We start from the raw sequence: 25,464 nt of genomic DNA, 5'->3' as shown, positions 1-25,464 counted from the left end.
AAATATTCATGTGCAGCTTTCCAGTTCACTTGGATAAAATACTCAGAAATAAAATTGCTCAGTCGTATATATGTACATTTTAAATTTTTAACAAATTTCAAAACTGTTTTCCTAAGCAGCTGCATCATTTTCCATTTCCATCAGTAATGTGTGAAACTTCTGGTTTCTCTGGATGCTCTCAGTATATCATATTACTGGTATTCTTAAGTTTAACAGATTTAATAGGTGTGTGGTAGTATTACATGGTGGTTTTAATTTTCATTTCCCTGATGATTTGTGATATTAGACATTTTTTCCCTTATGCTTATTTGTTATCCATATATCCTCTTTGGTTTAGTGCCTATTTCAGACTTTTGCCATTTTTTGTATCCTGTTTTTTTAGAAGGATTTATAAAGAATTAGTGTTAATTTTTCCTTAATTGTATGGTAGAATTAAACAATAAAGCCATCTGGACCTTGGTTTTGTATATTAGAGATATCAGTTCAGTCTCCTTCCCTTGTTATAGTTCTGTTAAGATTTTTCTCTTTCCATGAGTCAATGTTTTTGATTTTATAGAAACTTGGCCCTTTCATTCAAATTACCAAATTTGTTGCCATATGATTTTTCATAGAATTCTCTTAAAATCTTTTTCTGTAAGATTTATAGTGATGTGCCCTCTTTTATTTATTTTTATTTTAGTACTTTGAATCTTTTCTCTCTTTTGGTTTTCCTTGGTCAGTCTAGTAGAAGGATTGTCAATTTTGTTGATATTTTAAAAAAACAACTTTTCGCTTCACTGACTTTCTTTATAGTTTTTCTTTTCTTTATTTCCATTCTAATCTTTATTATTTCCTTCTTTCTACAGGCTCTAGTTTACTCTTCTTTTAAAAGTTTTTTCTAGAATAAACTCAATGAGATCCATACTAGATAACACTGACTTTTATCAGTTGAATTATGATATGCATAGGTATGAATCTCATTGATATTTTTTCTGCCCCTTTCCATTCACCTTTTGGAACTTCCATTATGCATATTTTGTAATGCTTGATGGTATTCCACAGGTCTTCAAGGTTTTCTTCATTTTGTTTCATTCTTTCTTTCTGTTTCTCAGAGTGGATTTCCCTATTATGTGATCTTCTTATGGCTGATTCTTTCTTTTGCTCACTCAAATCTGCTATTGAGCCCCTCTAGTGAATGTATGTCCCATTTTGGAGAAGGCAATGGCACCCCACTCCAATACTCTTACCTGGAAAATCCCATGGATGAAGGAGCCTGGTAGGCTGCAGTCCATGTGGTCGCTAAGAGTCGGACACGACTGAGCGACTTCACTTTCACTTTTCACTTTCATGCATTGGAGAAGGAAATGGCAGCCCACTCCAGTATTCTTGCCTGGAGAATCCCAGGGACAGGGGAGCTTGGTGGGCTGCCGTCTATGGGGTTGCACAGAGTCGGACATGACTGAAGTGATTTAGCAGCAGCAGCAGCAGTGAATGTATTCCAGTTTTTATACTTTTCAACTCCAGAATTTCTCTTTAAAAAAAAAAAAAAACTAATTTCTGTCTCTTTGTTTATATTCTCTATTTGGTGTGAGATACTGTTATCATACTTTAATTTTTTACGCAGTTTCCTTAAATTTGAATACATCTATAATAGCTGATTTTAAAGGCTTTGTCTACTACATCCAAAATGTAGGCCTCTTTCAGGATTTTTTTTCACTCTTTTTCTTCCTTCTCAGTGTATGTGATACACATTCCTATTTCTTAGCATTTTTGTTAATTTTGTGATGAAAACTGGATGTTGTAGATTGTAATAGCTCCTATAGCAGATTCTTCCACCCCCTTCCTCACCAGAGTTTGTTGTTGTTGCTGTTTTTTGTTTGTTTGTTATTCTGGTTTTATTTTCTTGTTGCTGTGTATTTGTTTAGTGATTTTACTTCCCTAATTCTGTATTCCTTGAGTTATTTGTTAGCTAGAAAATTTCTAAAAAATTTTTAAAGCCTGGTATACTGGGGTTCACACCTCGGCCAGTACATTTAGTGGTGAGCAAGTAATTGGTCAGAAAGAAAGTGAAAGTGTTAGTCACTCAAATCATGCCTGACTCTTTGACCCCATGGACTGTAGCCCACCAGTCTCCTCTACCCATGGAATTCTGCAGGCAAGAATACTGGAGTGGGTAGCCATTCCCTTCTCCAGGGGATCTTCCCCAACCAGGGATTAAATTCAGGTGTCCTGCATTGCAGGCAAAGATTTTATTAAATGCCTTGTCTGGCTGTTGTTGCCAAGGAAATTTCTGTGAGAAGGCACACCTTCAGGCTTCAGTTTGCAAAGCATATTTGCAGTTTACTTCTGCTTGCCCATTAACTCACATTCAGTCAGAATTAAAGTGACTCGTCCCTTTTCCTGTTTCAGGTCTTTCCTGTCCTGGCAGATGTTTACATTCCTGGGGATATGACAGAGGTTTTCAAAGTTTCCTATGGTCATCTAGTTGTCCTGAAAAGTGAAAGTCAGTAGTGTCCAACTCTTTGGAACCCCATGGACTATATATACAGTCCATGGAATTCTCTAGGCCAGAATACTGGAGTGGGTAGCGTTTCCCTTCTCCAGGGGATCTTCCCAACCCAGGGATTGAACCTAGGTCTCCTGCAATGCAGGCGGATTCTTTACCAGCTAGAAAGCCCAAAATTACTAGAGTGGGTAGTCTTTCCCTTCTTCATGGGATCTTCTCAACACAGGAATCAAACCAGAGTCTCCTGCATTGCAGGCAGATTCTTTAGCAACTGAGCTATCTAACATTCTTTTTAAGTTGTAGATCAGGCTCTTATTTGCCCCAACTGAAATCATAGTCTTAAGCATCTGAGTTGTTGCCAAGCACTTTCCTTTTGTTTCAGCAATGTCCTGGAGGTAGCTCCCTACCTCTCCCCACCCCCTCATACCTATGCCTGGCAGGGCTGAACTGAACTCTGAGTGAAATCAAACATCTACCTCACTAAGAATAGAGATTTCCCCAGACTGTTGGACAAAATATTGATTTTGCTCTAGGGATGGTGCTTTTGTTGTTATTGTTGTTCAGTCACTAAGTCTTGTCCGACTCTTTGTGACCCCATGGACTGCAGCATGCCAGGTTTCTCTGTACTCCACTATCTCCTGGAGTTTGCTCAAACTCATGTCCATTGAATCAGTGATGCTATCTAACCATCTCATCCTCTGTTGCCCCCTTCTCCTTTTGCCTTCAGTCCTCCCAGCATCAAGGTCTTCCCCAGTGAGTCAGCTCTTTGCATCAGGTGGCCAAAGTTTTGCAGCTTCAGCATCAGTCCTTCCTATGAATATTCAGGGTTGATTTCCTCTAGGACTGACTGGTTTGATCCCCTTGCAGTCCAGTGGACTCTCGAGTCTTCTGGAGCACCACAGTTGCTTAGAAGAGAGCTCAAAAGAGTTTTTTCTCCATTGTCGCAGTGCTGGGTTTTGGCTACTGCGACACTGAGCTGAGGAGAAAGCGGGGATGTGAACTGCCACAGTTTAAAATGTCACAGACCTCAGTAGTTTGTCCTGGGTAAATGAGTTTTATTTTGTTCTTTGGCTAATTCTCAGAGTTCTGAAATGGTTGGCTTTAGTTTTTTTGCCCATATTTTCATTGTCTTAAAAGTAAGTTTAGCTAGATCCTTACTCTGCAGTTTTAGAAGGCCTTCTCCTCCCTATTCTTCTATTTTCTGAAAAAGTTTGTGTTGAATTATCATTTCTTCTTTAAATGTCTTGAAAAATTTTCAGGTGAAACCATGTGGACCCAGAAGACTTACTTTTTGGAGGTTTATAACTGCAAGTTCAAATTCTTGAATAGTAGTCATAGGATTATGCAAATTCTTGAATAGTAGTTATAGGATTATGCAGTAGTGATAAATTTCCTATTGGGTGAGTTTTGATAGTTTGTGGTTTTTGAGAACTTGATCCATTTCATCTATGTTGCTGAATATTTTTGTTTAGAGTTGTTTATTATTATCTTTGTAATATCTTGGATATCTGTAGTGATATCACTCCTTTCATTCCTGATATTTGTAATTTGTGTCTTCTTTTTTTTTTCTTTGTTAGTCTGGATAGAGGTTTATCAATTTTGTTAATCTTTTCAAAGATCTAGCTTTGCTTTTATTTATTTTCTCTGTTGTTTTCCAATTTTAAATTTCATTGATTTCTGCTCTTATCTTTATTATTTCCTTCCTTATACATGCCTTGTTTTTATTTCATTCTATTTCTGGTTTCTTAAAATGGAGGCTTAGATTTTTAATGTGAGACCTTTCTTTTTATAATACAAGCATTTCATGCTAAAAAATACAAGTATTTGATGCTATAAATTTTCCTTATAAGCACTACTTTGTTGCATCTACTGAGATTTTTTAAAATTAAGCTTTATTTTGGTGGGATAGTTTTAGATTTATGAAAAAATTTTTAAGATAGTACAGAAAGTTTCCATACATTTCACACCCAGTTTCCCCAATTATTAGCATCTTATACATTAGTATGGTACATTTATCACAAATAATGAATCAGTCTTAATATATGATTGTCAACTGAAGTCCATATTTTACATTGATTTCCTTAGTTTTTACTTTATATCCTGTTTCCGTCCCAGGATCTCATCTAGGACACCACATTATATTTAGCAGTCATGTATCCTAGGCTCCTTTTGGCTCAACAGTTTCTCAGACTTTCCTTGTTTTTAATGACCTGACAATTTTGAGGAGTACTAGTCAGTTATTTTGAAGAGTTTTATTCTTGAACACTTCTTTACTTACCATTGTTGGGGAGAAAGAAATTTTTCTCTTTCCTTCTAAGTTCTTCTGACTGGTCTAAGAATTAAATTAACATGAAACAAATTAATAGGAAAAAATCAAACAAAAGTTTAATAACATGTATACTTTTATTAGGAGAGAGACCTAATTATAGGAGAAACCCAGGAAAACTCACCAAAATGACTGAAGCCCTCACCTAAAATACCATCTTTATCTAACGACAAAAGAAGATGTTGGGGGAACCTCAAAAGGGAGTAACGCATTTCCCATGAAGATGGAAAAACAAATATTTGCTGGGCCATGCAGAGAAAGTGAGACACAGAATGGATCTTTAGCCCTGCCTAGATTTACCCCATGTGGCACAGTGGTAAAGAATCTGCCTGCAAATGTAGGAGATGCAGGAGACAAGGGTTCAATCCCTGAGTCAGAAAGATCCCCTGGAGTAGGAAAGAGCTACAGTCCATGGGTTTCCCTGGTGGCCCAGATGGTAAAGAATCTGCCTGTAATGCAGGAGAGCAGGATTCGATCCCTGGATCAGGAAGATCCTTTCTAGAAGGGAATGGCTACCCACTCTAGTATGCTTTTTTTTTTTTTTTGACAGGTATGAAGTGGATTTATCTTGGGTTTTTGTTGTTGTTTGTTTAATTTATTTATTTTAATTGGAGGCTAATTACTTTATAATATTGTAGTGGTTTTGCCATATATTGACATGAATCAGCCATGGGTGTACATGTGTTCCCCATCATGAGCCCCCCTCCCACCTCCCTCCCCATCCCATCCCTTTGGGTCATCCCAGTGCACCAGTCCCGAGCACCCTGTCTAATGCATAGAACCTGGACTGGTGATCCATTTCACATATAATAATATACATGTTTCAATGCTATTCTCTCAAATCATCCCACCCTCGCCTTCTCCCACAGAGTCCAAAAGACTGTTCTATATATCTGTGTCTCTTTTGCTGTCTTGCATATAGGGTTATCGTTAACCATCTTTCTAAATTCCATATATATGCATTAGTATACTGTATTGGTGTTTTTCTTTCTGGCTTACTTCACTCTGTAAAATAGGCTCCAGTTTCATCCACACTCCAGTATTCTTGCCTGGACAATTCCATGGACAGAGGAGCTTGGCAGGCTGCAGTCCATGGAGTGGCAAAGAGTTGGACACGACTGAGCAACACTTTCACAAAGACACCAGAAGACTCTCCAAGCTCATCTTGTATATTTCCTGTTCCTAGAAGCCATTGTTTCCACAAAGAACCATAAATCATTTTATTGGAAAACAGATTAGAAACCAAGATCTGGGTGCTTGGTGTACTCCTTGCTTCTGGGATGTCATTGCTTCTAGATTCTTTTAGCTGACAGATAAAGAATATGCATACTAACTCATATATATCCATGTCTATGAATATTTCTGTATGTAACCATCTGTATCTATATTAAATACACATTGATATTATTATCTCCAACTCTAATCCATTACCATATGGATTATATAGCCTTCTCTTGTTTATCTATAACCTCCCAGTCCAACAGTGAGAGGCTCTCACCATCCTCTTTCCCTTTATTTAATTGTTCAATTTCAGTATAACATATAGTGGTTTCAGTATAACATATAGTATAACCCAATGGGAAATACCTTTATCAACTAGAATGCAGTGCTTATGTATAGTTTCTTTTGCCTTTAATATTAATGGTGCCACTCATTTCCAAAATTATGCAGGTCAGCACTTGTTCCTCTACTCCTTCATGTGAGATTCTATTATACATTTGTAGGAGATCCAACCAGTCCATCCTAAAAGACATCAGTCCTGAATATTCATTAGAAGGACTGATGCTGAAGCTGAAACTACAATACTTTGGCCAACTGATGTGAAGAACTGACTCATTTGAAAAGACCTTGATGCTGGGAAAGATTGAATGTGGGAGGAGAAGGGGACAACAGAGGATGAAATGGTTGGATGGCATCACCAACTCAATGGACATGAGTTTAAGTAAACTCTGGGAGTTGGTGATGGACAGGGAGGCCTGGCATGCTGCAGTCCATGGGGTCACAAAGATTCAGACACAACTGAGTGACTGAACTGAACTGAACTTAATATGATTCGGTTCTTTTGTTACATTCTGGGATTCCATCTTGGGATTCCCAACCTCCTAAATGATTTTTTAAAATTTTCATACATTTCATTCCTATATTTTGTTGGCTCTCTCTGCTGTAAAGTTCTATCAGTCAGTTCAGTTGCTCAGTCACGTCCAGCTCTTTGCAACCATCTCATCCTGTGTTGTCCCCTTCTCCTCCCACCTTCAATCTTTCCCAGCATCAGGGTCTTTTCCAATGAGTCAGTTCTTTCCATCAGGTGGCCAAAGTATTGAAGCTTCAATTTCAGCATCAGTCCTTCCAATGTATATTCAGGACTGATTTCCTTTGTGATTCACTGGTTTGATCTTCTTGCTGTAAAGTTCTATATTTTTTGACAAATGCATCCTGTCCTGGGATCTTATGACCTCCTAAGTGATTTAAAATTTTTCCACACACTAAGTTTTATTCTTTATTCTCTAGAGCCTTTATGTTTTGATATGCTGTATTTTGGGGGCTTTTTCAGTTCCACATTTTTTCTTACTTCTCTTGAGACTTCCTCTTTCTTCCATGTTTATTTGGTTATGTTGTTTAATTTCCACATGTTTTGAGATTTTTCTTATTATCTCTGTTACTAATTTGTACTTCAGTTTCATTTTGATCAGAGAATATATTTTCAGTGGTTTTGATTACTTTCAATTTGTTCAGATTTGTTTTATGACCCAAGATATGGTTTATTTAGGTGAATGTTTCATGTGCACTTGAAAATAATGTAAACCCTGTTGTTGTTTAGTAGAGTTTTCTATAAATGTTGGTTAGATCTAGATGTTTGAATGGTATTGTTCAATTATTATGTATCCTTGCTCATTTACTATGCACTACTTCTATTGTTTTTTAAAATCTTTATTGAAATATAGTTGCTTTACAATGTTGTATCAGTCTGCTATGCAGCACAGTGAATCAGCTCTATGTATACATATATCCTCTCTTTTCTGGATTTCCTTCCAATTTAGGTCACCAGAGGCCATTGAGTAGAGATACCTGTGCTATACAGTAGGTTCTCATTAGCTATCTGTTTTATATGTAGAGATGTATATATGCCAGTCACAATCTCCTCATTCATCCCACCTGCCCTTTCCCCAAACCACATTACTACTTCTATTGTTGACTGAGAGAAGAGTATAGAAGACTCCAACTGTAATTGTAGATTTGTCTCTTCCTCCTTTCAGTTCTATCAGTTTTTGCCTCATGTATTTGAGGCTGCAGTTACAGACACAGCATTGTTTTATCTTCTTGGTTAATTCTTTTAGTATTATGTATTCTTCTTTATTCTTAGGTATTTTTGCCTGCTTTCATGTCTCCTTTGTCTGACATTAAATACCCATTCCATCTTTCTTTTGGTTAGTGTTTGCATGGTGTATGTTTTTCATCCTTTTAGTTTTAATCTGTCTATATTATTACATTTGAAGTGAATTTTTTACAGATAACTTTCAGTCACATGAAAAAGAATCCATTCTGGTAGTCCTTGTTTTTCATTTTTTTTTAAGCCACTTATAGTGAATGTAATGATCAATATGTTTGAATTTTGGTCTGTCATATTTTAAATCTGTTTTCTGTTCATATTTTTCATTCCTTCCCCTTTTCTACCTTCATTTGGTTTATTCAAATGTACTTTTAATATTCCATTTCAGTTTATCTATTATGTTTTCTCTTCATTTCTTTTTACATTTTAAGTGGTTGTTCTAGGGATTATAGCTTTGCAGTCTACCTAAAATCAATCTTTTACTACTTCAAGGGGAATGTAGAAACCTTACATTCATATAGGTTTCTTTGTTCTTTATAATTATCTTATGTATTCCATCTACATATATGGAAAGCTGTATCATACTGCATTATAATTTTCATTTTCACTTGGGTTTCACTTGGGTTTCAGGGTATCTGATATACCATTTCTGTTTGTCTGCCTTCATTTCATGCTATTTGATGTTCCCTTCCTTTAGTGTTCTTCCTGTGTGTGTGTATGTGTGCGTGCACGCACGTGCTTAGTAACGTCCAACTCTGAGACTCCATGCATTGTAGCCTGCCAGGCTCCTCTGTCCATGGAATTTTCCAGGTAAGAATACTGGAGTGGGTTGCCATTTCCTTCTTGAGGGAATCTTACCCACCCAGGGATTGAACCTGTATCCCTTGCATCTTCTACATTCGCAAGCAGATTCTTTATCACTGCCCAACCTGGAAAGCCCTTCCTTTAGTGTTACTCTTTTAGAACATATCTACTGGTGACAAATTCTTTTAACTTTTTTTCATCTGAGAACGTCTTTTTTCACACTTTGATTCCTGAAGGATATTTTTGCTGTATACAGAATTTGGGGTTTACACATATCTTTAAGCATTTTAAAAATATTATGCCACTTCTTTCTAGCGTCCATGATTTGTAATGAGAAATCCATAGAAATTCGAATCATTGTTTTCCTGTATAAAATTCCTACATTGTTTTTCTCAGCTTGCCTTCAGAATTTCTCTTCTCTTTAATTTTCAATAATTTTTATGAAAATTATTTCTGTTTCAGCAATTCTTATGTATCTTGGCATGAGGTTCTTTGTGTTTATTTCTGTTCTGAGTTCACTGAGCTTCTTGAATATGTGGATTTACATCATTTGCCAAATTTAGCAATTTATCAGCAAATATTTCTTCAGATATTTTTTCTTATCATGCTCTTTTTTTCTCTCCTTCTAAGACTCTGATGACACAAATTTTAGACCTTTTAATCTTGTCCCGTAGGTCCCTTAGTTTCTGTGCATGTTTGAGTTTCAGTATTATTTGTCTGTTGTTTAAATTGAATTTTTTGTAGAGTGAGTGGAATGAGTGAATTAGGTGAGGGAAATTAAGAAGTATAAACTTCCAGTTACAATTAAATGAGTCATGGGGATGAAATATATAGTATGAAAAATATAGTCAATAAAAATGCACTATCTTTTTGTGGTAACAAAGATGGGCAAAAGATACAAATTTCCAGTTATAAGATAAATAAGTAGTAGGGATGTAATGTATAACATGATTAACACAATTAACACTGCTGTATGTTTTATGAAAGTTGTTAACAGGGTAAATCTGTGTTCTTACCACAAGAAAAAGAATCTTTTTCTTTTACTTTGTTATGTATATGAGATGGTGGATATTCACTAAAGTTATTGTGGTAATCATTTCATAATGTATTCTAGTCCAAATCATTATGCTGTATACCTTAAACTGATGCAGTGCTATCTCAATAAAACTGGGAAAAATTGAATTTTCTTTTATCATCTCCCTTCTGTTACTGAGTTCACCCAAGGAGATTTTTTGGTGAGTGTTTTTTGTTGTTACTGTTTTTGTATATTTTTTGGTTCTAAAATTTCATGTATGTTCTTCTATTTCTTTGGTAAGATTTCCAGTTTTCTCATTCGGTTCAGTAGTTTTGTGATTACCTATTTGAGCATTTTTATAATAGCGGCTTTAGAGTATTTATCAGGCAATTCCAACACGATAGCCTTGACTAGATGGACCTTTGTTGGAAAAGTAATGTCTTTGCTTTTTAATATGCTGTCTAGGCTTTGGTTTTTCCAGTGGTCATGTATGGATGTGAGAATTGGACTGTAAAGAAAGCTGAGTGCTGAAGAATTGATGCTTTTGAACTGTGGTGTTGGAAAAGACTCTTGAGAGTCCCTTGGACTGCAAGGAGATCCAGCCAGTCTACCCTAAAGGAGATCAGTCCTGGGTGTTCATTGGAAGGACTGATGTTGAAGCTGAAACTCCAGTACTTTGGCCACCTGATGCAAAGAGCTGACTCATTTGAGAAGACCCTGATGCTGGGAGAGATTGAGGACAGGAAGAAGGGGACGACAGAGGAAAAGCATTACTGACTCAATGGACATGGGTATGGGTGGACTCTAGGAGTTGGTGATGGACAGGGAGGCCTGGTGTACCACGGTTCATGGGGTCACAAAGAGTCGGACATGACTGAGTGACTGAACTGAACTGAACTGAACTGAACTAGGTTGGTCATAACTTTCCTTCCAAAGAGTAAGCATCTTTTAATTTCATGGCTACAGTCACCATCTGCAGTAATTTTGGAGTCCCCCAAAATAAAGTCTGACACTGTTTCCGCTGTTTCCCTATTTGCCATGAAATGATGGGACAAGATGCCATGATCTTAGTTTTCTAAGTGTTGAGCTTTAAGCCAACTGTTTCACTCTCCTCTTTCATTCTCATCAACAGGCTTTTTAGTTGTTCTTCATTTTCTGCCATAAGGGTGGTGTCATCTGCATATCTGAGGTGATTGATATTTCTCCTGGTAATCTTGATTCCACCTTGTGCTTCATCCAGCCCAGCATTTCTCATGATGTACTCTGCATAGAAGTTAAATAAGCAGGGTGACAACATACAGCCTTGATGGACTCCTTTTCCTATTTGGAACCAGTCTGTTGTTCCATGTCCAGTTCTAACTGTTGCTTCCTGACCTGCATATAGGTTTCTCAAGAGGCAGGTCAGGGGGTCTGGTATTCCCATCTCTTTCAGAATTTTCCAGAGTTTATTGTGATCCACACAGTCAAAAGCTTTGGCATAGTCAATAAACCAGAAATAGATGTTTTTCAGGAACTCTGTTGCTTTTTCAACGATCCAGTGGATGGTGGCAATTTGATCTCTGGTTCCTCTGCCTTTTCTAAAACCAGCTTGAACATCTGGAAGTTCATGGTTCATGTATTGTTGAAACCAAGCTTAGAGAATTTTAAGCATTACATTGCTAGCATGTGAGATGAGTGCAATTGTGTGGTAGTTTGAGTATTCTTTGGCATTGCCTTTCTTTGGGATTGGAATGAAAACTGACCTTTTCCAGCCCTGTGACCACTGCTGAGTTTTCCAAATTCGCTGGCATATTGAGTGCAGCACTTTCACAGCATCATCTTTCAGGATTTGAGATAGCTCCACTGGAATTTCATCACCTTCACTAGCTTTGTTCGTAGTGATGCTTCCTAAGGCCCACTTGACTTCACATTCCAGGATGTCTGGCTCTAGGTGAGTGATCACACCATTGTGATTGTCTGGGTCATGAAGATCTGTTTTGTATATTTCTTCTTTGTATTCTTGCCTCCTCTTGTTAATATCTTCTGCATCTGTTAGGTCCATACCATTTCTGTCCTTTGAACCCATCTTTGCATGAATGTTCCCTTGGTATCTCTAATGTTCTTGAAGAGATCTCTAGTCTTTTCCATTCTATTGTTTTCCTCTATTTCTTTGCACTGATCACTGAGGAAGGCTTTCTTATCTCCCCTTGCTATTCTTTGGAACTCTGCATTCAAATAGGTATATCTTTCCTTTTCTCCTTCGCTTTTCACTTGTCCTCTTTTCACAGCTATTCGTAAGGCCTCCCCAGACAGCCATTATGCTTTTTGCATTTCTTTTTCTTGGGGATGGTCTTGCTCCCTGACTCCTCCACAATGTCATGAACCTCCATCCATAGTTCATCTTGCACTCTGTCTATCAGATCTAGTCCCTTAAATCTATTTCTCACTTCCACTGTATAATCATAAGGGATTTGATTTAGGTCATACCTGAATGGTCTAGTGGTTTTCCCCACTTTCTTCAATTTAAGTCTGAATTTGGCAATAAGGAATTCATGATCTGAGCCACAGTCAGCTCCCTTTCTTCTTTTTGCTGACTGTATAGTTTCTCCATCTTTGTTTTTTTTTTTTTTAAGTTTTTTATTTTTTTAATTTTAAAATCTTTAATTCTTACATGTGTTCCCAAACATGAACCCCCCTCCCACCTCCCTCCCCATAACATCTCTGTGGGTCATCCCCATGCACCAGCCCCAAGCATGCTGTATCCTGCGTCAGACATAGACTAGCGATTCAATTCTTACATGATAGTATACATGATAGAATGCCATTCTCCCATATCATCCCACCCTCTCCCTCTCCCTCTGAGTCCAAAAGTCCGTTATACACAGCTGCGTCTTTTTTTCCTGTCTTGCATACAGGGTCGTCATTGCCATCTTTCTAAATTCCATATATATGTGTTAGTATACTGTATTGGTGTTTTTCTTTCTGGCTTACTTCACTCTGTATAATCGGCTCCAGTTTCATCCATCTCATCAGAACTGATTCAAATGAATTCTTTTTAACGGCTGAGTAATACTCCATTGTGTATATGTACCACAGCTTTCCTATCCATTCATCTGCTGATGGACATCTAGGTTGTTTCCATGTCCTGGCTATTATAAACAGTGCTGCAATGAACATTGGGGTACATGTGTCTCTTTCAATTCTGGTTTCCTCGGTGTGTATGCCCAGCAGTGGGATTGCTGGGTCATAAGGGAGTTCTATTTGCAATTTTTTAAGGAATCTCCACACTGTTCTCCATAGTGGCTGTACTAGTTTGCATTCCCACCAACAGTGTAGGAGGGTTCCCTTTTCTCCACACCCTCTCCAGCATTTATTGCTTGCAGATTTTTGGATCGCAGCCATTCTGACTGGTGTGAAGTGGTACCTCATTGTGGTTTTGATTTGCATTTCTCTGATAATGAGTGATGTTGAGCATCTTTTCATGTGTTTGTTAGCCATCCGTATGTCTTCTTTGGAGAAATGTCTATTTAGTTCTTTGGCCCATTTTTTGATTGGGTCGTTTATTTTTCTGGAATTGAGCTGCATGAGTTGCTTGTATATTTTTGAGATTAGTTGTTTGTCAGTTGCTTCATTTGCTATTATTTTCTCCCATTCAGAAGGCTGTCTTTTCACCTTGCTGATATTTTCCTTTGTTGTGCAGAAGCTTTTAATTTTAACTAGATCCCATTTGTTTATTTTTGCTTTTATTTCCAGAATTCTGGGAGGTGGATCATAGAGGATCCTGCTGTGATTTATGTCTGAGAGTGTTTTGCCTATGTTCTCCTCTAGGAGTTTTATAGTTTCTGGTCGTACATTTAGATCTTTAATCCATTTTGAGTTTATTTTTGTGTGCGGTGTTAGAAAGTGATCTAGTTTCATTCTTTTACAAGTGGTTGACCAGTTTTCCCAGCACCACTTGTTAAAGAGATTGTCTTTACTCCATTGTATATTCTTGCCTCCTTTGTCAAAGATAAGGTGTCCATATGTGTGTGGATTTATCTCTGGGCTTTCTATTTTGTTCCATTGATCTATATGTCTGTCTTTGTGCCAGTACCATACTGTTTTGATGACTGTGGCTTTGTAGTAGAGCCTGAAGTCAGGCAAGTTGATTCCTCCAGTTCCATTCTTCTTTCTCAAGATTGCTTTGGCAGTTCGAGGTTTTTTGTATTTCCATACAAATCTTGAAATTATTTGTTCCATCTTTGGCTGCAAAGAATATAATCAATCTGATTTCAGTGTTGGCCATCTGGTGATGTCCATGTGTATAGTCTTCCCTTGTGTTGTAAGAAGAGGGTGTTTGCTATGACCAGTGCGTTCTCTTGGAAAAACTCTATTAGCCTTTGCCCTGCTTCATTCTGCATTCCAAGGCCAAATTTGCCTGTTACTCCAGGTTTGTTTTTTTTTTTTGAATGTATAAATTTTTAAACTTTTTTTTAATATAAATGTATTTATTTTAATTGGAGGCTAATTACTTTACAATATTGTATTGGTTTTGCCATACATCAACATGAATCTGCCACAGGTATACACGTGTTACCCATCCTGAACCCCCCTCCCTCCTCCCTCCCCGTACCATCCCTCTGGGTTGTCTCAGTGCACCAGCCCCAAGCATCCAGTATCATGCATTGAACCTGGACTGACTATTCATTTCATATATGATATTATACATGTTTCAATGCCATTCTCCCAAATCATCCCACCCTCGCCCTCTCCCACAGAGTCCAAAAGACTGCATCTGTGTCTCTTTTGCTGTCTCGCATACAGGGTTATCGTTACCATCTTTCTATATTCCATATATATGCGTTAGTATACTGTATTGGTGTTTTTCTTTCTGGCTTGCTTCACTCTGTACAATAAGCTCCAGTTTCATCCACCTCATTAGAACTGATTCAAATGTATTCTTTTTAATGGCTGAGTAATACTTCATTGTGTATATGTACCACAGCTTTCTTATCCATTCCTCTGCTGATGGACATCTAGGTTGCTTCCTTGTCCTGGCTATTATAAACAGTGCTGCGATGAACATTGGGGTACATGTGTCTCTTTCAGTTCTGGTTTCCTCGGTGTGTATGCCCAGCAGTGTGATTGCTGGGTCATAAGGCAGTTCTATTTCCAGTTTTTTAAGGAATCTCCATACTGTTTTCCACAGTGGCTGTACTAGTTTGCATTCCTACCAACAGTGGAAGAGGGTTCCCTTTTCTCCACACCCTCTCCAGCATTTATTACTTGTAGACTTTTGGATTGCAGCCATTCTGACTGGCGTGAAATGGTACCTCATTGTGATTTTGATTTGCATTTCTCTGATAATGAGTGATGTTGAGCATCTTTTCATGTGTTTGTTAGCCATGTGTATGTCTTCTTTGGAGAAATGTGTTTAGTTGTTTGGCCCATTCTTTGATTGGGTCATTTATTTTTCTGGAATTGAGCTGCAGGAGTTGCTTGTATATTTTTGAGATTAGTTTTTTGTCAGTTGCTTCATTTGCTATCATTTTCTCCCATTCTGAAGGCTGTCTTTTCACCTTACTTATAGTTTCCTTTGTTGTGCTGCTGCTGCTGCTAAGTCACTTCAGTTGTGTCTGACTCTGTGTGACCCCATAGACGGCAGCCTACCAGGATCCTCCGTCCCTGGGATTTTCCAGGCAAGAACACTGGAGTGGGTTGCCATTTCCTTCTCCAGTGCATGAAAGTGAAAAGTGAAAGTGAAGTCACTCAGTTGTGTCCGATCCTCAGCGACCCCATGGACTGCAGCCTTCCAGGCTCCTCTGTCGTTGGGTGCCATTGCCTTCTCTGCCTTTGTTGTGCAGAAGCTGTTAATTTTAATTAGGTCCCATTTGTTTATTTTTGCTTTTATTTCCGATATTCTGGGAGGTAGGTCATAGAGGATCCTGCTGTGATATATGTCGGAGAGTGTTTTGCCTATCTTCTCCTCTAGGAATTTTATAGTTTCTGGTCTTACGTTTAGATCTTTAATCCATTTTGAGTTTATTTTTGTGTATGGTATTAGAAAGTGTTCTAGTTGCAAATGACATGATCCTCTACATAGAAAACCCTATAAGACTCCACCAGAAAATTACTAGTGCTAATCAATCAATATAGTAAAGTTGCAGGCTATAAAATCAACACAGAGAAATCCCTTGTATTCCTATACACTAATAAAGGAAACAATTCCATTCACCATTGCAATGAAAAGAATAAAATACTTAGGAATATACCTACCTAAAGAAATGAAAGACCTATATATAGAAAACTATAAAACACTGATGAAAGAAATCAAAGAGGACACTAATAGATGGAGAAATATACCATGTTCATGGATCGGAAGAATCAATGTAGTGAAAATGAGTATACTACCCAAAGCAATCTACAGATTCAATGGAATCCCTATCAAGCTACCAGCGGTATTTTTCACAGAGCTAGAACAAATAATTTCACAATTTGTATGGAAATACAAAAAACCTCAAATAGCCAAAGCAATCTTGAGAAAGAAGAATGGAACTGGAGGAATCAACCTGCCTGACTTCAGGCTCTACTACAAAGCCACAGTCATCAAGACAGTATGGTACTGGCACAAAGACAGAAATATAGATCAGTGGAACAAAGTAGAAAGCCCAGAGATAAATCCACGCACCTATGTACCCCTTATCTTTGACAAAGGAGGCAAGAATATACAATGGAGAAAAGACAATCTCTTTAACAAGTGGTGCTGGGAAAACTGGTCAACCACTTGTAAAAGAATGAAGTGCATTTCTTTTACTGTGCATTGGTTGGGTAATTTCTGGTTTATGAACTTTAATATGATACGAATAACTTTTGAATAAAATCAATCAATAAATGTTCCTTCCATGTGTATAACATACCTAGGCACTGAACAACATTCAGTAAGGTATACAGAAGTAGAAATACAGTGTTGTACATGTGAAACATATAATGTTGTAGATCAATGTTTCCTCAATAAAAATAAATAAATACATCCTCTACTTGTTGGCAATTGTGCCATTAGTGTAGCAGCCATCACTGACCACCAGTTGAGTGCTCAAGTTCACTTGTTCCACCAGATTTGTACACAAGAACAATCCTGACACTGGATTTTCCATTAGTACAGAAATGTTCATAAATGAATGACATCCAATCTTAGCTCTTTGTAAGACTTTTTTTTAATAGAAACTAAAGGGGAATGAGCACAGAAATACTCCTCCACATTCGCTCTATGGGCAGAAATGCTGGCACTTGATAATATGTATAGAAGATTATGATACATGTAAAGAATATATATGTATAGACTTATGAATATATGTATGTATGTATGTATGTATGTATGAATATATGTATGTATGTATGTATGTAATATGTATGTGTTTCTGGGTATTGTTTCCTTTTCATTCCTACCTGCTGACATTTTTCCAGGGTAAGAATACAATCTATAAAAGGCTTCAGCTCCAAAGTCTTCCCCAACATTGTTGTGCTCTTTGTTTGCCCATTGGAGTGGGCAGAGAATCAGATGAATGTGCGGAGGGAAAACAGGAAAAAATGATACTTTTATTGTAGGCTGACTTGTATGTTCTTGGGTTCTAAAACTTAGAAAAGTAGGAATTCCAACAAGATTGGTACATCGTTTTAGTACAGCATTATCCAAAATTAGTAAAAATTAATTTTGTGAAACTGTTTTGTATATGAGAATATGTTCCACTTATTTCATTAAACTCTTTTTAAGCAATTTTCACTAATATGTTTTCATTTAATTTTTTATTAACAAAAGTCCATACTTTAATTTCCTTAGTTTTTACATATTTTTCTGTTCTAGGATCCCATCCAGAATACCACCTGATATTTACTTGTCATGTCTCTAAGCTCCTCTTGGTCTGTCCTCAGACTGCATTGCTTTTTTGTTTGTTCGCTTTTAAATTTTACTCAAGTGTAGTTGATTTGATTTACCATGTTGTATTAATTTCTTCTCTATAGCAAAGTGACTCAGCTATATATACATACATACATACATATATATAGGGAGAGTTTTTCATATTCTTTTCCATTAAGGTTTGTCACTGGATATTGAATATAGTTCCCTGTGTCCATTTAATTTTTAATATCCTTGAATCTAAGCCTTCAGTAGCTCAGGAGTCATAGAGAATGACAGACTATGTATAAGCAATCATTGAGATTATTATGTTCCTCTTTATTAAGGAATTTTCTTATCCTTTTCCCAAGGGAAAAGGTATGGGGTTGGCATGGTATAATGGAAAGCACATTGACAAAACAGTCAGAATACTTGGTTCTAACCTCAGCATATAACCTCAGCTGTTTACCCTCTGGATTCTAGTCTTCCCATCCCCAAAATAGAATGGTAACTTGATGAACGTATATCATGGCCCTATTACAAGTTTCAAAGAAGATAAAAGTACTTTGAATGTGTTAATATTGAGGTTCTTTTCTTATCTTTTACATTTTAAATAGTTTTTCACAATTAAAAAAAGTAACATAACATTTGTACAAGATTTTGTCACTTGTGTATTTAATTAAATCCCTGGAAGTGTTACTGTGCTTAAATTTCACAACTGCATTTCCTAAAATTCATTTTAGACCCACTCTATAAGTTTTGACTTGTAAATCAGTCAGAGGAACTTTATGAATCTTCTATGAGAATGATTTAGTTAGCTTGTGTAAGAGTACTAAATTAAAGACTTACTATGATGTTCAGATTAGGAGACTTTTCATTGATGGAGACATCTATATTTGATTTCTTTCATCTATTTGTACATCTTGTGCTCTAGAACTCATGAGACTAACAAACCATCTGCCTCCTGGTTTCTGCTATTCTAGATATAAACAGAAATATTGGTTTAAAAAAAATAAATGAGATTCTAGTTTTCTGAAAAATTTGAAAGTCAGTATGGTATGTTAAAAAGAGAGAGTTCTCATTTAGACTTTAGCGTTCCAAGCCTGACTCTGCTGGTAACTAATTGCAAGCTCTCAGGCATGTCAATTTATTTTTTCTAGGCCACATTTCCCCATTATAAAACAAATGGTGGTTTGGATTAGAATTCTAAGATTCTTTCTACTTTTTAACATTCTGATTGTTTTTTAACTCTTCTAAGTATCTATCTGAGGAAACTGATGAAAAGATTATGGAGTTGATACTGATGTTTTTGAGATAATGTTTATTATATTTGACTTATACCTAAGGTGACCATATAATTTGCCATCCAAACAAGAGGAAACTTTTGAGAGTGAAGGGCATACTGTTAGTAATAACACCAGGACAACAGCTTTAAACCAGAACTGTCCCAGATAAACTAGCATACCTGGTTACCTTATCTATACCCAATAGGTAGTTCTGCATTATCAGCCACAAAAGAGTATTTGTTTATGTTTTAATTCATCTTCATGGTTTCTGTTTTTCTTCTTACAGATCCACTGTGTGTGGAAAGTAGTGCAGCATCATTCCAGCAATCTTCAGTTAGTAAAAAAGGAATGTTCACAGATGACTTACACAAATTGGTGGATGACTGGACAAAGGAAACAGTAGGAAATTCGCTTATTAAGCCAAGTTTAAACCAACTTAAACAGAGTCAACAGAAACTAGAAACAGACAACTGGAACAAAGCATATGAAGTAAGTAGTTTATACCTGACTCTCTTTATTTATGAGAACTAAAACCATAAAAATTGATTAACATAGAACTATGGTTATAATTACCATGAGAGAGTGGTGTGACTTGACAGTATACAGGCACTTATCCTTGTCTAGATTCATTATGTCTTCAAGCAAATTATCTTTTAGGGAAGAGGCCTGCAAACTTTTTCTGGGAAGGAGCCAGTTAGTAAATATTTTCAAGCCATGGGGTTGTAGCTACTCAATGCTGCAAAAACAGCCATAGACAGTACATAAACAAGTAGGCATGGCTTTGTTCCATTAAAACTTGATTCGCAAAAAGAGTTGGCAGGCTGTAGATTGCTGACCCTTGTTTTAGGCTATTATACCTGGAAGGAAAAAACATCAAGTATCAGAAAGCATCTGGAGTAAGGCTTAATTCAGTTTTGTGGTACAAGAAGTTTGGATTTTAAGGAAAAGCTATCTTATGTTAGTGGTAGATCAGTGTTCTCAGAGCCAATAAATTATTTTATGTATTCAATATGAAAAAGAATTTTAAAGATCTTATAACAAATTTCTTAAGTTTATGGATGAGATGTCTGGTTAATTGCATCTGGTCTTAGGTGTACATGGCAATCGAAGTGTAGAAAGATGTCCAAAATGCATTCTGGAGTAGAAAGAAGATAGGATCACAGAATAGTATATATAGTATTTAGGTAAAATTATATATATTAGATACATGTATATATGCATATGGACTTCCCAGGTGGCACTAGTGGTAAAGAACCCACCTGCCAATACAGGAGACGTAAGAGATGTGGGTTCAATCCCTGGGTTGGGAAGAGCCCCTGGAGGAGAGCATGACAACCCACTCCAGTGTTCTTGCCTGGAGAACCCCATGGACAGGCATGCCTGGTGGGCTGCAGTCCATAGCGTCACAAAGAGTCAGACACGACTGAAGTGACAGCCTAGCCTAGCCTATGCTGCTGCTGCTAAGTTGCATCAGTCATGTTCGATTCTGTGCGACCCTATAGACGGCAGCCCACCAGGCTCCACCGTCCCTGGGATTCTCCAGGCAAGAACACTGGAGTGGGTTGCCATTTCCTTCTCCAGTGCATGAAAGTGAAAAGTGAAAGTGAAGTCGCTCAGTCATGTCCGACTCTTCGTGATCCCATGGACTGTAGCCTACCAGGCTCCTCTGTCCATGGGATTTCCCAGGCAAGAGTACTGGAGTGGGGTGCCATTGCCTTCTCCGAGCCTAGCCTATATATGCATATAAATAGGAAAAGCCCTTAAAATATCCTGGATGGTGGAATTTGGATCTAATTTTACTTTGTGGTTCTCTGTGTGTGAATTTTTAAAGTATCTTTTTTTTTTCAAAATGAGTAAATCTATTAAAATGTGAATCAGGGCTTAGAATCTGAACCCATGTCTGTGTCTGTTCTGTTTGTGTAGACATATGTGTGTGTATATAGTCACTGCATGTAGTTTGGTAAAGAGTCTGAAAATACATTTAGAGTTAACATTGAATAAAAATTTTCAAAAGCCTAGATTTTCCAAACTAGTAAACAATGTATCTGCTTGAGGGCTCTCTGTATTTATATTATTCCTGGCATGAATTTATACACAGAAAGTATCACCATTGTAAAAGTTGGAAGCCATTAGAGGCAGATTTCAAGGCATAAATGTGTTTGTGCTGCCAGTGAAAGATGCTCTGAGCATTATGTGAATGGAAGCCTTTGTTGCTGAGTTGAAGAGTGGTTTATTGCAGTTATAATGAGGGATACTTGGAGGAAGAGTGCATAGGAAATGGAGTATGAATAAAAGTGGTAAACGTTCTTAATACAGACTTGGTTCCAGGTCAGGTCAGTCATTTACTAGTTATGTGACTTTAGACAAGTCATTTGTGCCTCAGTTTCCATGCCTTTAAAACAGGGATAATACTTTCTGGTCTGCAGGATTGTTGTGAGAATTAACATCTATAAAGTACCTAGCACATAGTAGTATCCTGTATGTGGTAACTATTTTTGTATTTTTAAGTTCAGTTGATTATATCTTTATGTGGAGAGCCTGTCTCACTATCTGATGATCTTGCATGTTACTGTTGTGTAGTCTTAGAAAACTGTCACAGTTATGTGTCAGCTCCTTTACTCTGTGCCAAGCTCTCTGCTAGGCACTGGGTTTGATTAGTAAGAACAAGTGTATGTTCCCTGTTGTCATGGGACTTATATGCTGGTGGGAAAGTTAGATATGAACAGACTTGTATAAAAAATATAAAATTGCAGCTGTAATAAGGACTACAAATGAGAGATAAAAGATATCATACAGTAAGGGAAATTTGACCTAGTAAAGGGAAGTCAATGAAAGCTTTCCTGAGAAAGTGACGATTAAGCAGAGATCTGAAGGGTAAATATTAACTAGGTGAAAACAGGAGGGAATATGATTCTAAGCAGGAAGACCAGCATATGCAAAGCCCTGTATGGGGAAACAGAGACTGAAAGGACTGAAAGCAGGCCCATTTGGCTGAAGTGAAGAGAGCAGAGAGGAGTTGGTGCACAGTGACTCTAAGGAGGTCTGTACGGTCTTTAAAGTGGTGATGATAAGGATCTTTGTCTTTATTTTAAGAAAGATAGATAGCCATTGAAGCCCTAGGGTTGACATGATCAGATTTGCTTTTAGAAAAGATCACTCTGACTTGAAGCAAGAAGAAAGATTATTGACAATAAGCTTGGTAGACCAATCAAGAATTAGTCACAATAGGCCTGATAAAGAGAAGTTGAACTTTTAAACTATTTTAAGAAAAAAGAGAGAGAGAGAGAGAGAAGCTGACATAAAGAAAAATGAACAGATTCCAAAAAATGTTTAAGAGATAAAATGGACCAGATGGAGGTGCCAAGGCTAGGTTTCTGGCTGGTATAACTAGCTATCATTCCAGTGTACCAATCATCAAAAAGGGGAACGTGAGCATGCACTGTGTTTTTGTAGTAGAGAAATCATACATTTGATTTTGGTTATTTGAATCTGAGATGCCTTTTAAATATCTAAGAGAAAATTAAGTATAACAAGTCATCTCCAATTGTCTTTGTTAAAAATAAAAATCACATTGGTATTGTTTGTAAAATAATAATGTGTGCTATAGAAGTTAATCAATGCAGAAAAGTAAAAAATTATAAAATACCACCTTCAAATCCCACCACCCAGAAATGATTGTCACTAACTTTAGATAAACATCATTTCAGATATCTTTGTATATCTATATATGGATACATAGGAATATACATAGAAACATGTGATCATACTATATGTGTTATTTTAAAACCAGAAGTATTTAATTTTACTTTAACAACAAAAATACTGATATGAAAATTGGATTGCTGGACTTTAAATAAAAGTTCTTTTTTCCCCTCAAGAGATCTTGTCATTTATTCTTGAGTCAAGCAAGAAAACCTTTATCCTAACTTAAACTTGAAACTTCAGTTGAAAGGGTTTTAACTTGACCATCCATTTAAAAGAACTAAGAATTTGGGACTGATACCAAGCTCTCCCTTAAGGAAGAATTATTTACTTTCATTTAGACATATTATTCCCATGTGCATATGATTTCAGTAATCTCTTTGTGTGTGCTTAGTTGATTTTAGTAATTTCTTTACATACACATAATCACAATATGATAAGTATCAAGCAGGAATATATTTTCTGAGAACTGTCAAAAACATAATTGTCTTGAGTTTAAATTTCCCAAAATATAACAGAAATATCAGACTTCAAATAGTGAGTAGTAGAAGGAGGTAGGTAGGTGACATTTACTGAGCACTTACTATATGCCAGGCAGTTTTCCCTATGCCACACTAAATTATGATCCTATGTCTTCAGAAAATTATGTAGTAAGATGAACTATTATTGTCTGTGGCCCTGAATGAAAGAATGCCTGGGACTGGCAGAAGGAAGTAAAAATAGAAGAGTAGTGCTAGCATGAGGAAAGGAACTGTGAACAGAAATTTACCAGGGGCCTTGGAGTTATCTGGAACTGTGTTCAAATCTTTACCTTACTATTAATTTGCTAAGTGGTGATGGGCATTATTAATTTTGAGCTTCTGTTTCCTCATCTAAAAATGCTTGTCTTGCAGGGCAGTTATGAAGATGAAATGAAATAAGGTATATAACTATGAGCACACAGAAAGTTACTCCCCAAATGGTAGACACTCAGAATAATAATGAGAGAGTAGTAGTGAGACAAAAAAGAATAGGAAGGAATATAGAGTAAAAGCATCTATCAAATAAACTGATCTTTTGTTTTTGTTTTTATTTTTGTTTTTGTTAGAATACTCCATCTACTATGGGCTACACACCAACATGGATTTCTTCTCTGTCCCAAATCCGTGGAGCTGTCCCAACCTCCTTGCCACAAGGACTGTCACTCCCTTCATTTCCTGGGCCATTATCATCATATGGAATACCCCATGTTTGTCAGTATAATGCTGTGGTGGGGCCAGGGTATCCAGTACAGTGGGTAGGAATTTCAGGAACACCACAACAGTCTCTAGTAATTCCTAACCAACCTGGGGGACCGTTCCAACCAGGGATGAATTTGCAGGCGTTTCCAGCTTCATCAGTGCAGAATCCGTCCACGATCCCTCCTGGTCCCAAGTAAATCAGAGTAGATAATGAAGAAAAGGGAGTTTTTTTCATAATTATTTTCAGGATACCTAAGGTATTAAACTTTCTTCTTGGGTTCTGCCATATTTTCTCTCAGTCTGAGTTTACTTTCCACTCTTATTTTTTGTTCCAGTGTAGTATTTGATATAGCTCATCACCTGTAGAACTGTGCAGTATGTACATAGAACACTGCACATAGAAATGTTTTTTCACTTCAAATCCTATCCTCTTTGATACTTGATTTTTAAAAAAAAATACCATTTAGAATGCTTTAATACACTCAGCTTGAGCATTATCATTTCCAGGACACTTTCCACACATTGCTGAGAAGCCCCCATTTTTTTTTTTAATTGCAGTTCTCTGCAGCTAGATGATACTTTTCTTTAAAAGGTATAAGAACTATTTAAATTTATATTCCCCAAACATAGACAAAGTGAGACTCTCCAGCAGGGTCTTATGAGATTCTTCATGTTGTTTATCTTAGGTTTACCTTTCACAGAAGGCAGGGTAACTTGCTGCAGTAAATGTTTTGGTATATAAAATTAGAATAACTTTGTCAACCAACATAGAACATGAGCCCTTTTTAATGTGATTTTCTTCCCGTCGTCACAGCAGTAGGAGTGAAGCCTTGTTTTAGGTGAGGCGGAGAGGAAGGAAAAAACAGAACTGTAACAGTTCCTTGATTCTGCAGATAATGTAGCTGCTTTAGGATTTCCATAGTAATTCAAAGCAGCTATCTCTTTGTTTCTCATGTGCACACTACATTGTATTTGAGCATGAGAGGCATTGGTTTGGCTTGCATTCTTTTGCAAGGGATATACTGCAGCTGATATGAATCCCATTTGGGGGGAATCTTTGTATTCCTAACAAAGACGATTCAAGTTACACCTCTATTAATCCATTCTTCTGTTACTTGATACAGTAGGTTTTGAGACTTACACATGAAACACTGGCTTTACAAGGTTGAAGAGATGAACAGTATGAAAAGGCAAAATGATAAGATACTGAAAGAGGAACTCCCCAGGTCAGTAGGTGCTCAGTATGCTACTGAAGATCAGTGGAGAAATAAATTCAGAAAGAATGAAGGGATGGAGCCAAAGCAAAAACAATACCCAGCTGTGGATGTGACTGGTGATAGAAGCAAGGTCCAATGCTATAAAGAGCAATATTGCATAGGAACCTGGAATGTTAGGTTCATGAATCAAGGCAAATTGGAAGTAGTTTAACAGGAGATGGCAAGAGTG

At 37.0% G+C, this 25,464-nt stretch overlaps 1 protein-coding gene across 1 annotated transcript in view; it reads left to right on the top strand.

Annotated features, from left to right (window-relative positions):
• The window catches only part of WNK3 (WNK lysine deficient protein kinase 3), a 171,267-nt gene extending 147,052 nt beyond the window's left edge, over nucleotides 1–24,215 (top strand). The window contains exons 21-22 of the mRNA XM_052663618.1: nucleotides 19,383–19,585; nucleotides 23,886–24,215. Coding sequence (XP_052519578.1) covers nucleotides 19,383–19,585; nucleotides 23,886–24,215 — 533 coding nt within the window. The remainder of the gene's footprint in view (nucleotides 1–19,382; nucleotides 19,586–23,885) is intronic.
• The last annotated feature ends 1,249 nt before the right edge of the window (nucleotides 24,216–25,464 follow it).

Source organism: Budorcas taxicolor, chromosome X (assembly GCF_023091745.1).
Source record: "Budorcas taxicolor isolate Tak-1 chromosome X, Takin1.1, whole genome shotgun sequence".
Lineage (NCBI taxonomy): Eukaryota > Metazoa > Chordata > Mammalia > Artiodactyla > Bovidae > Budorcas > Budorcas taxicolor.
This window is presented reverse-complemented; position numbering and strand designations above follow the sequence as displayed.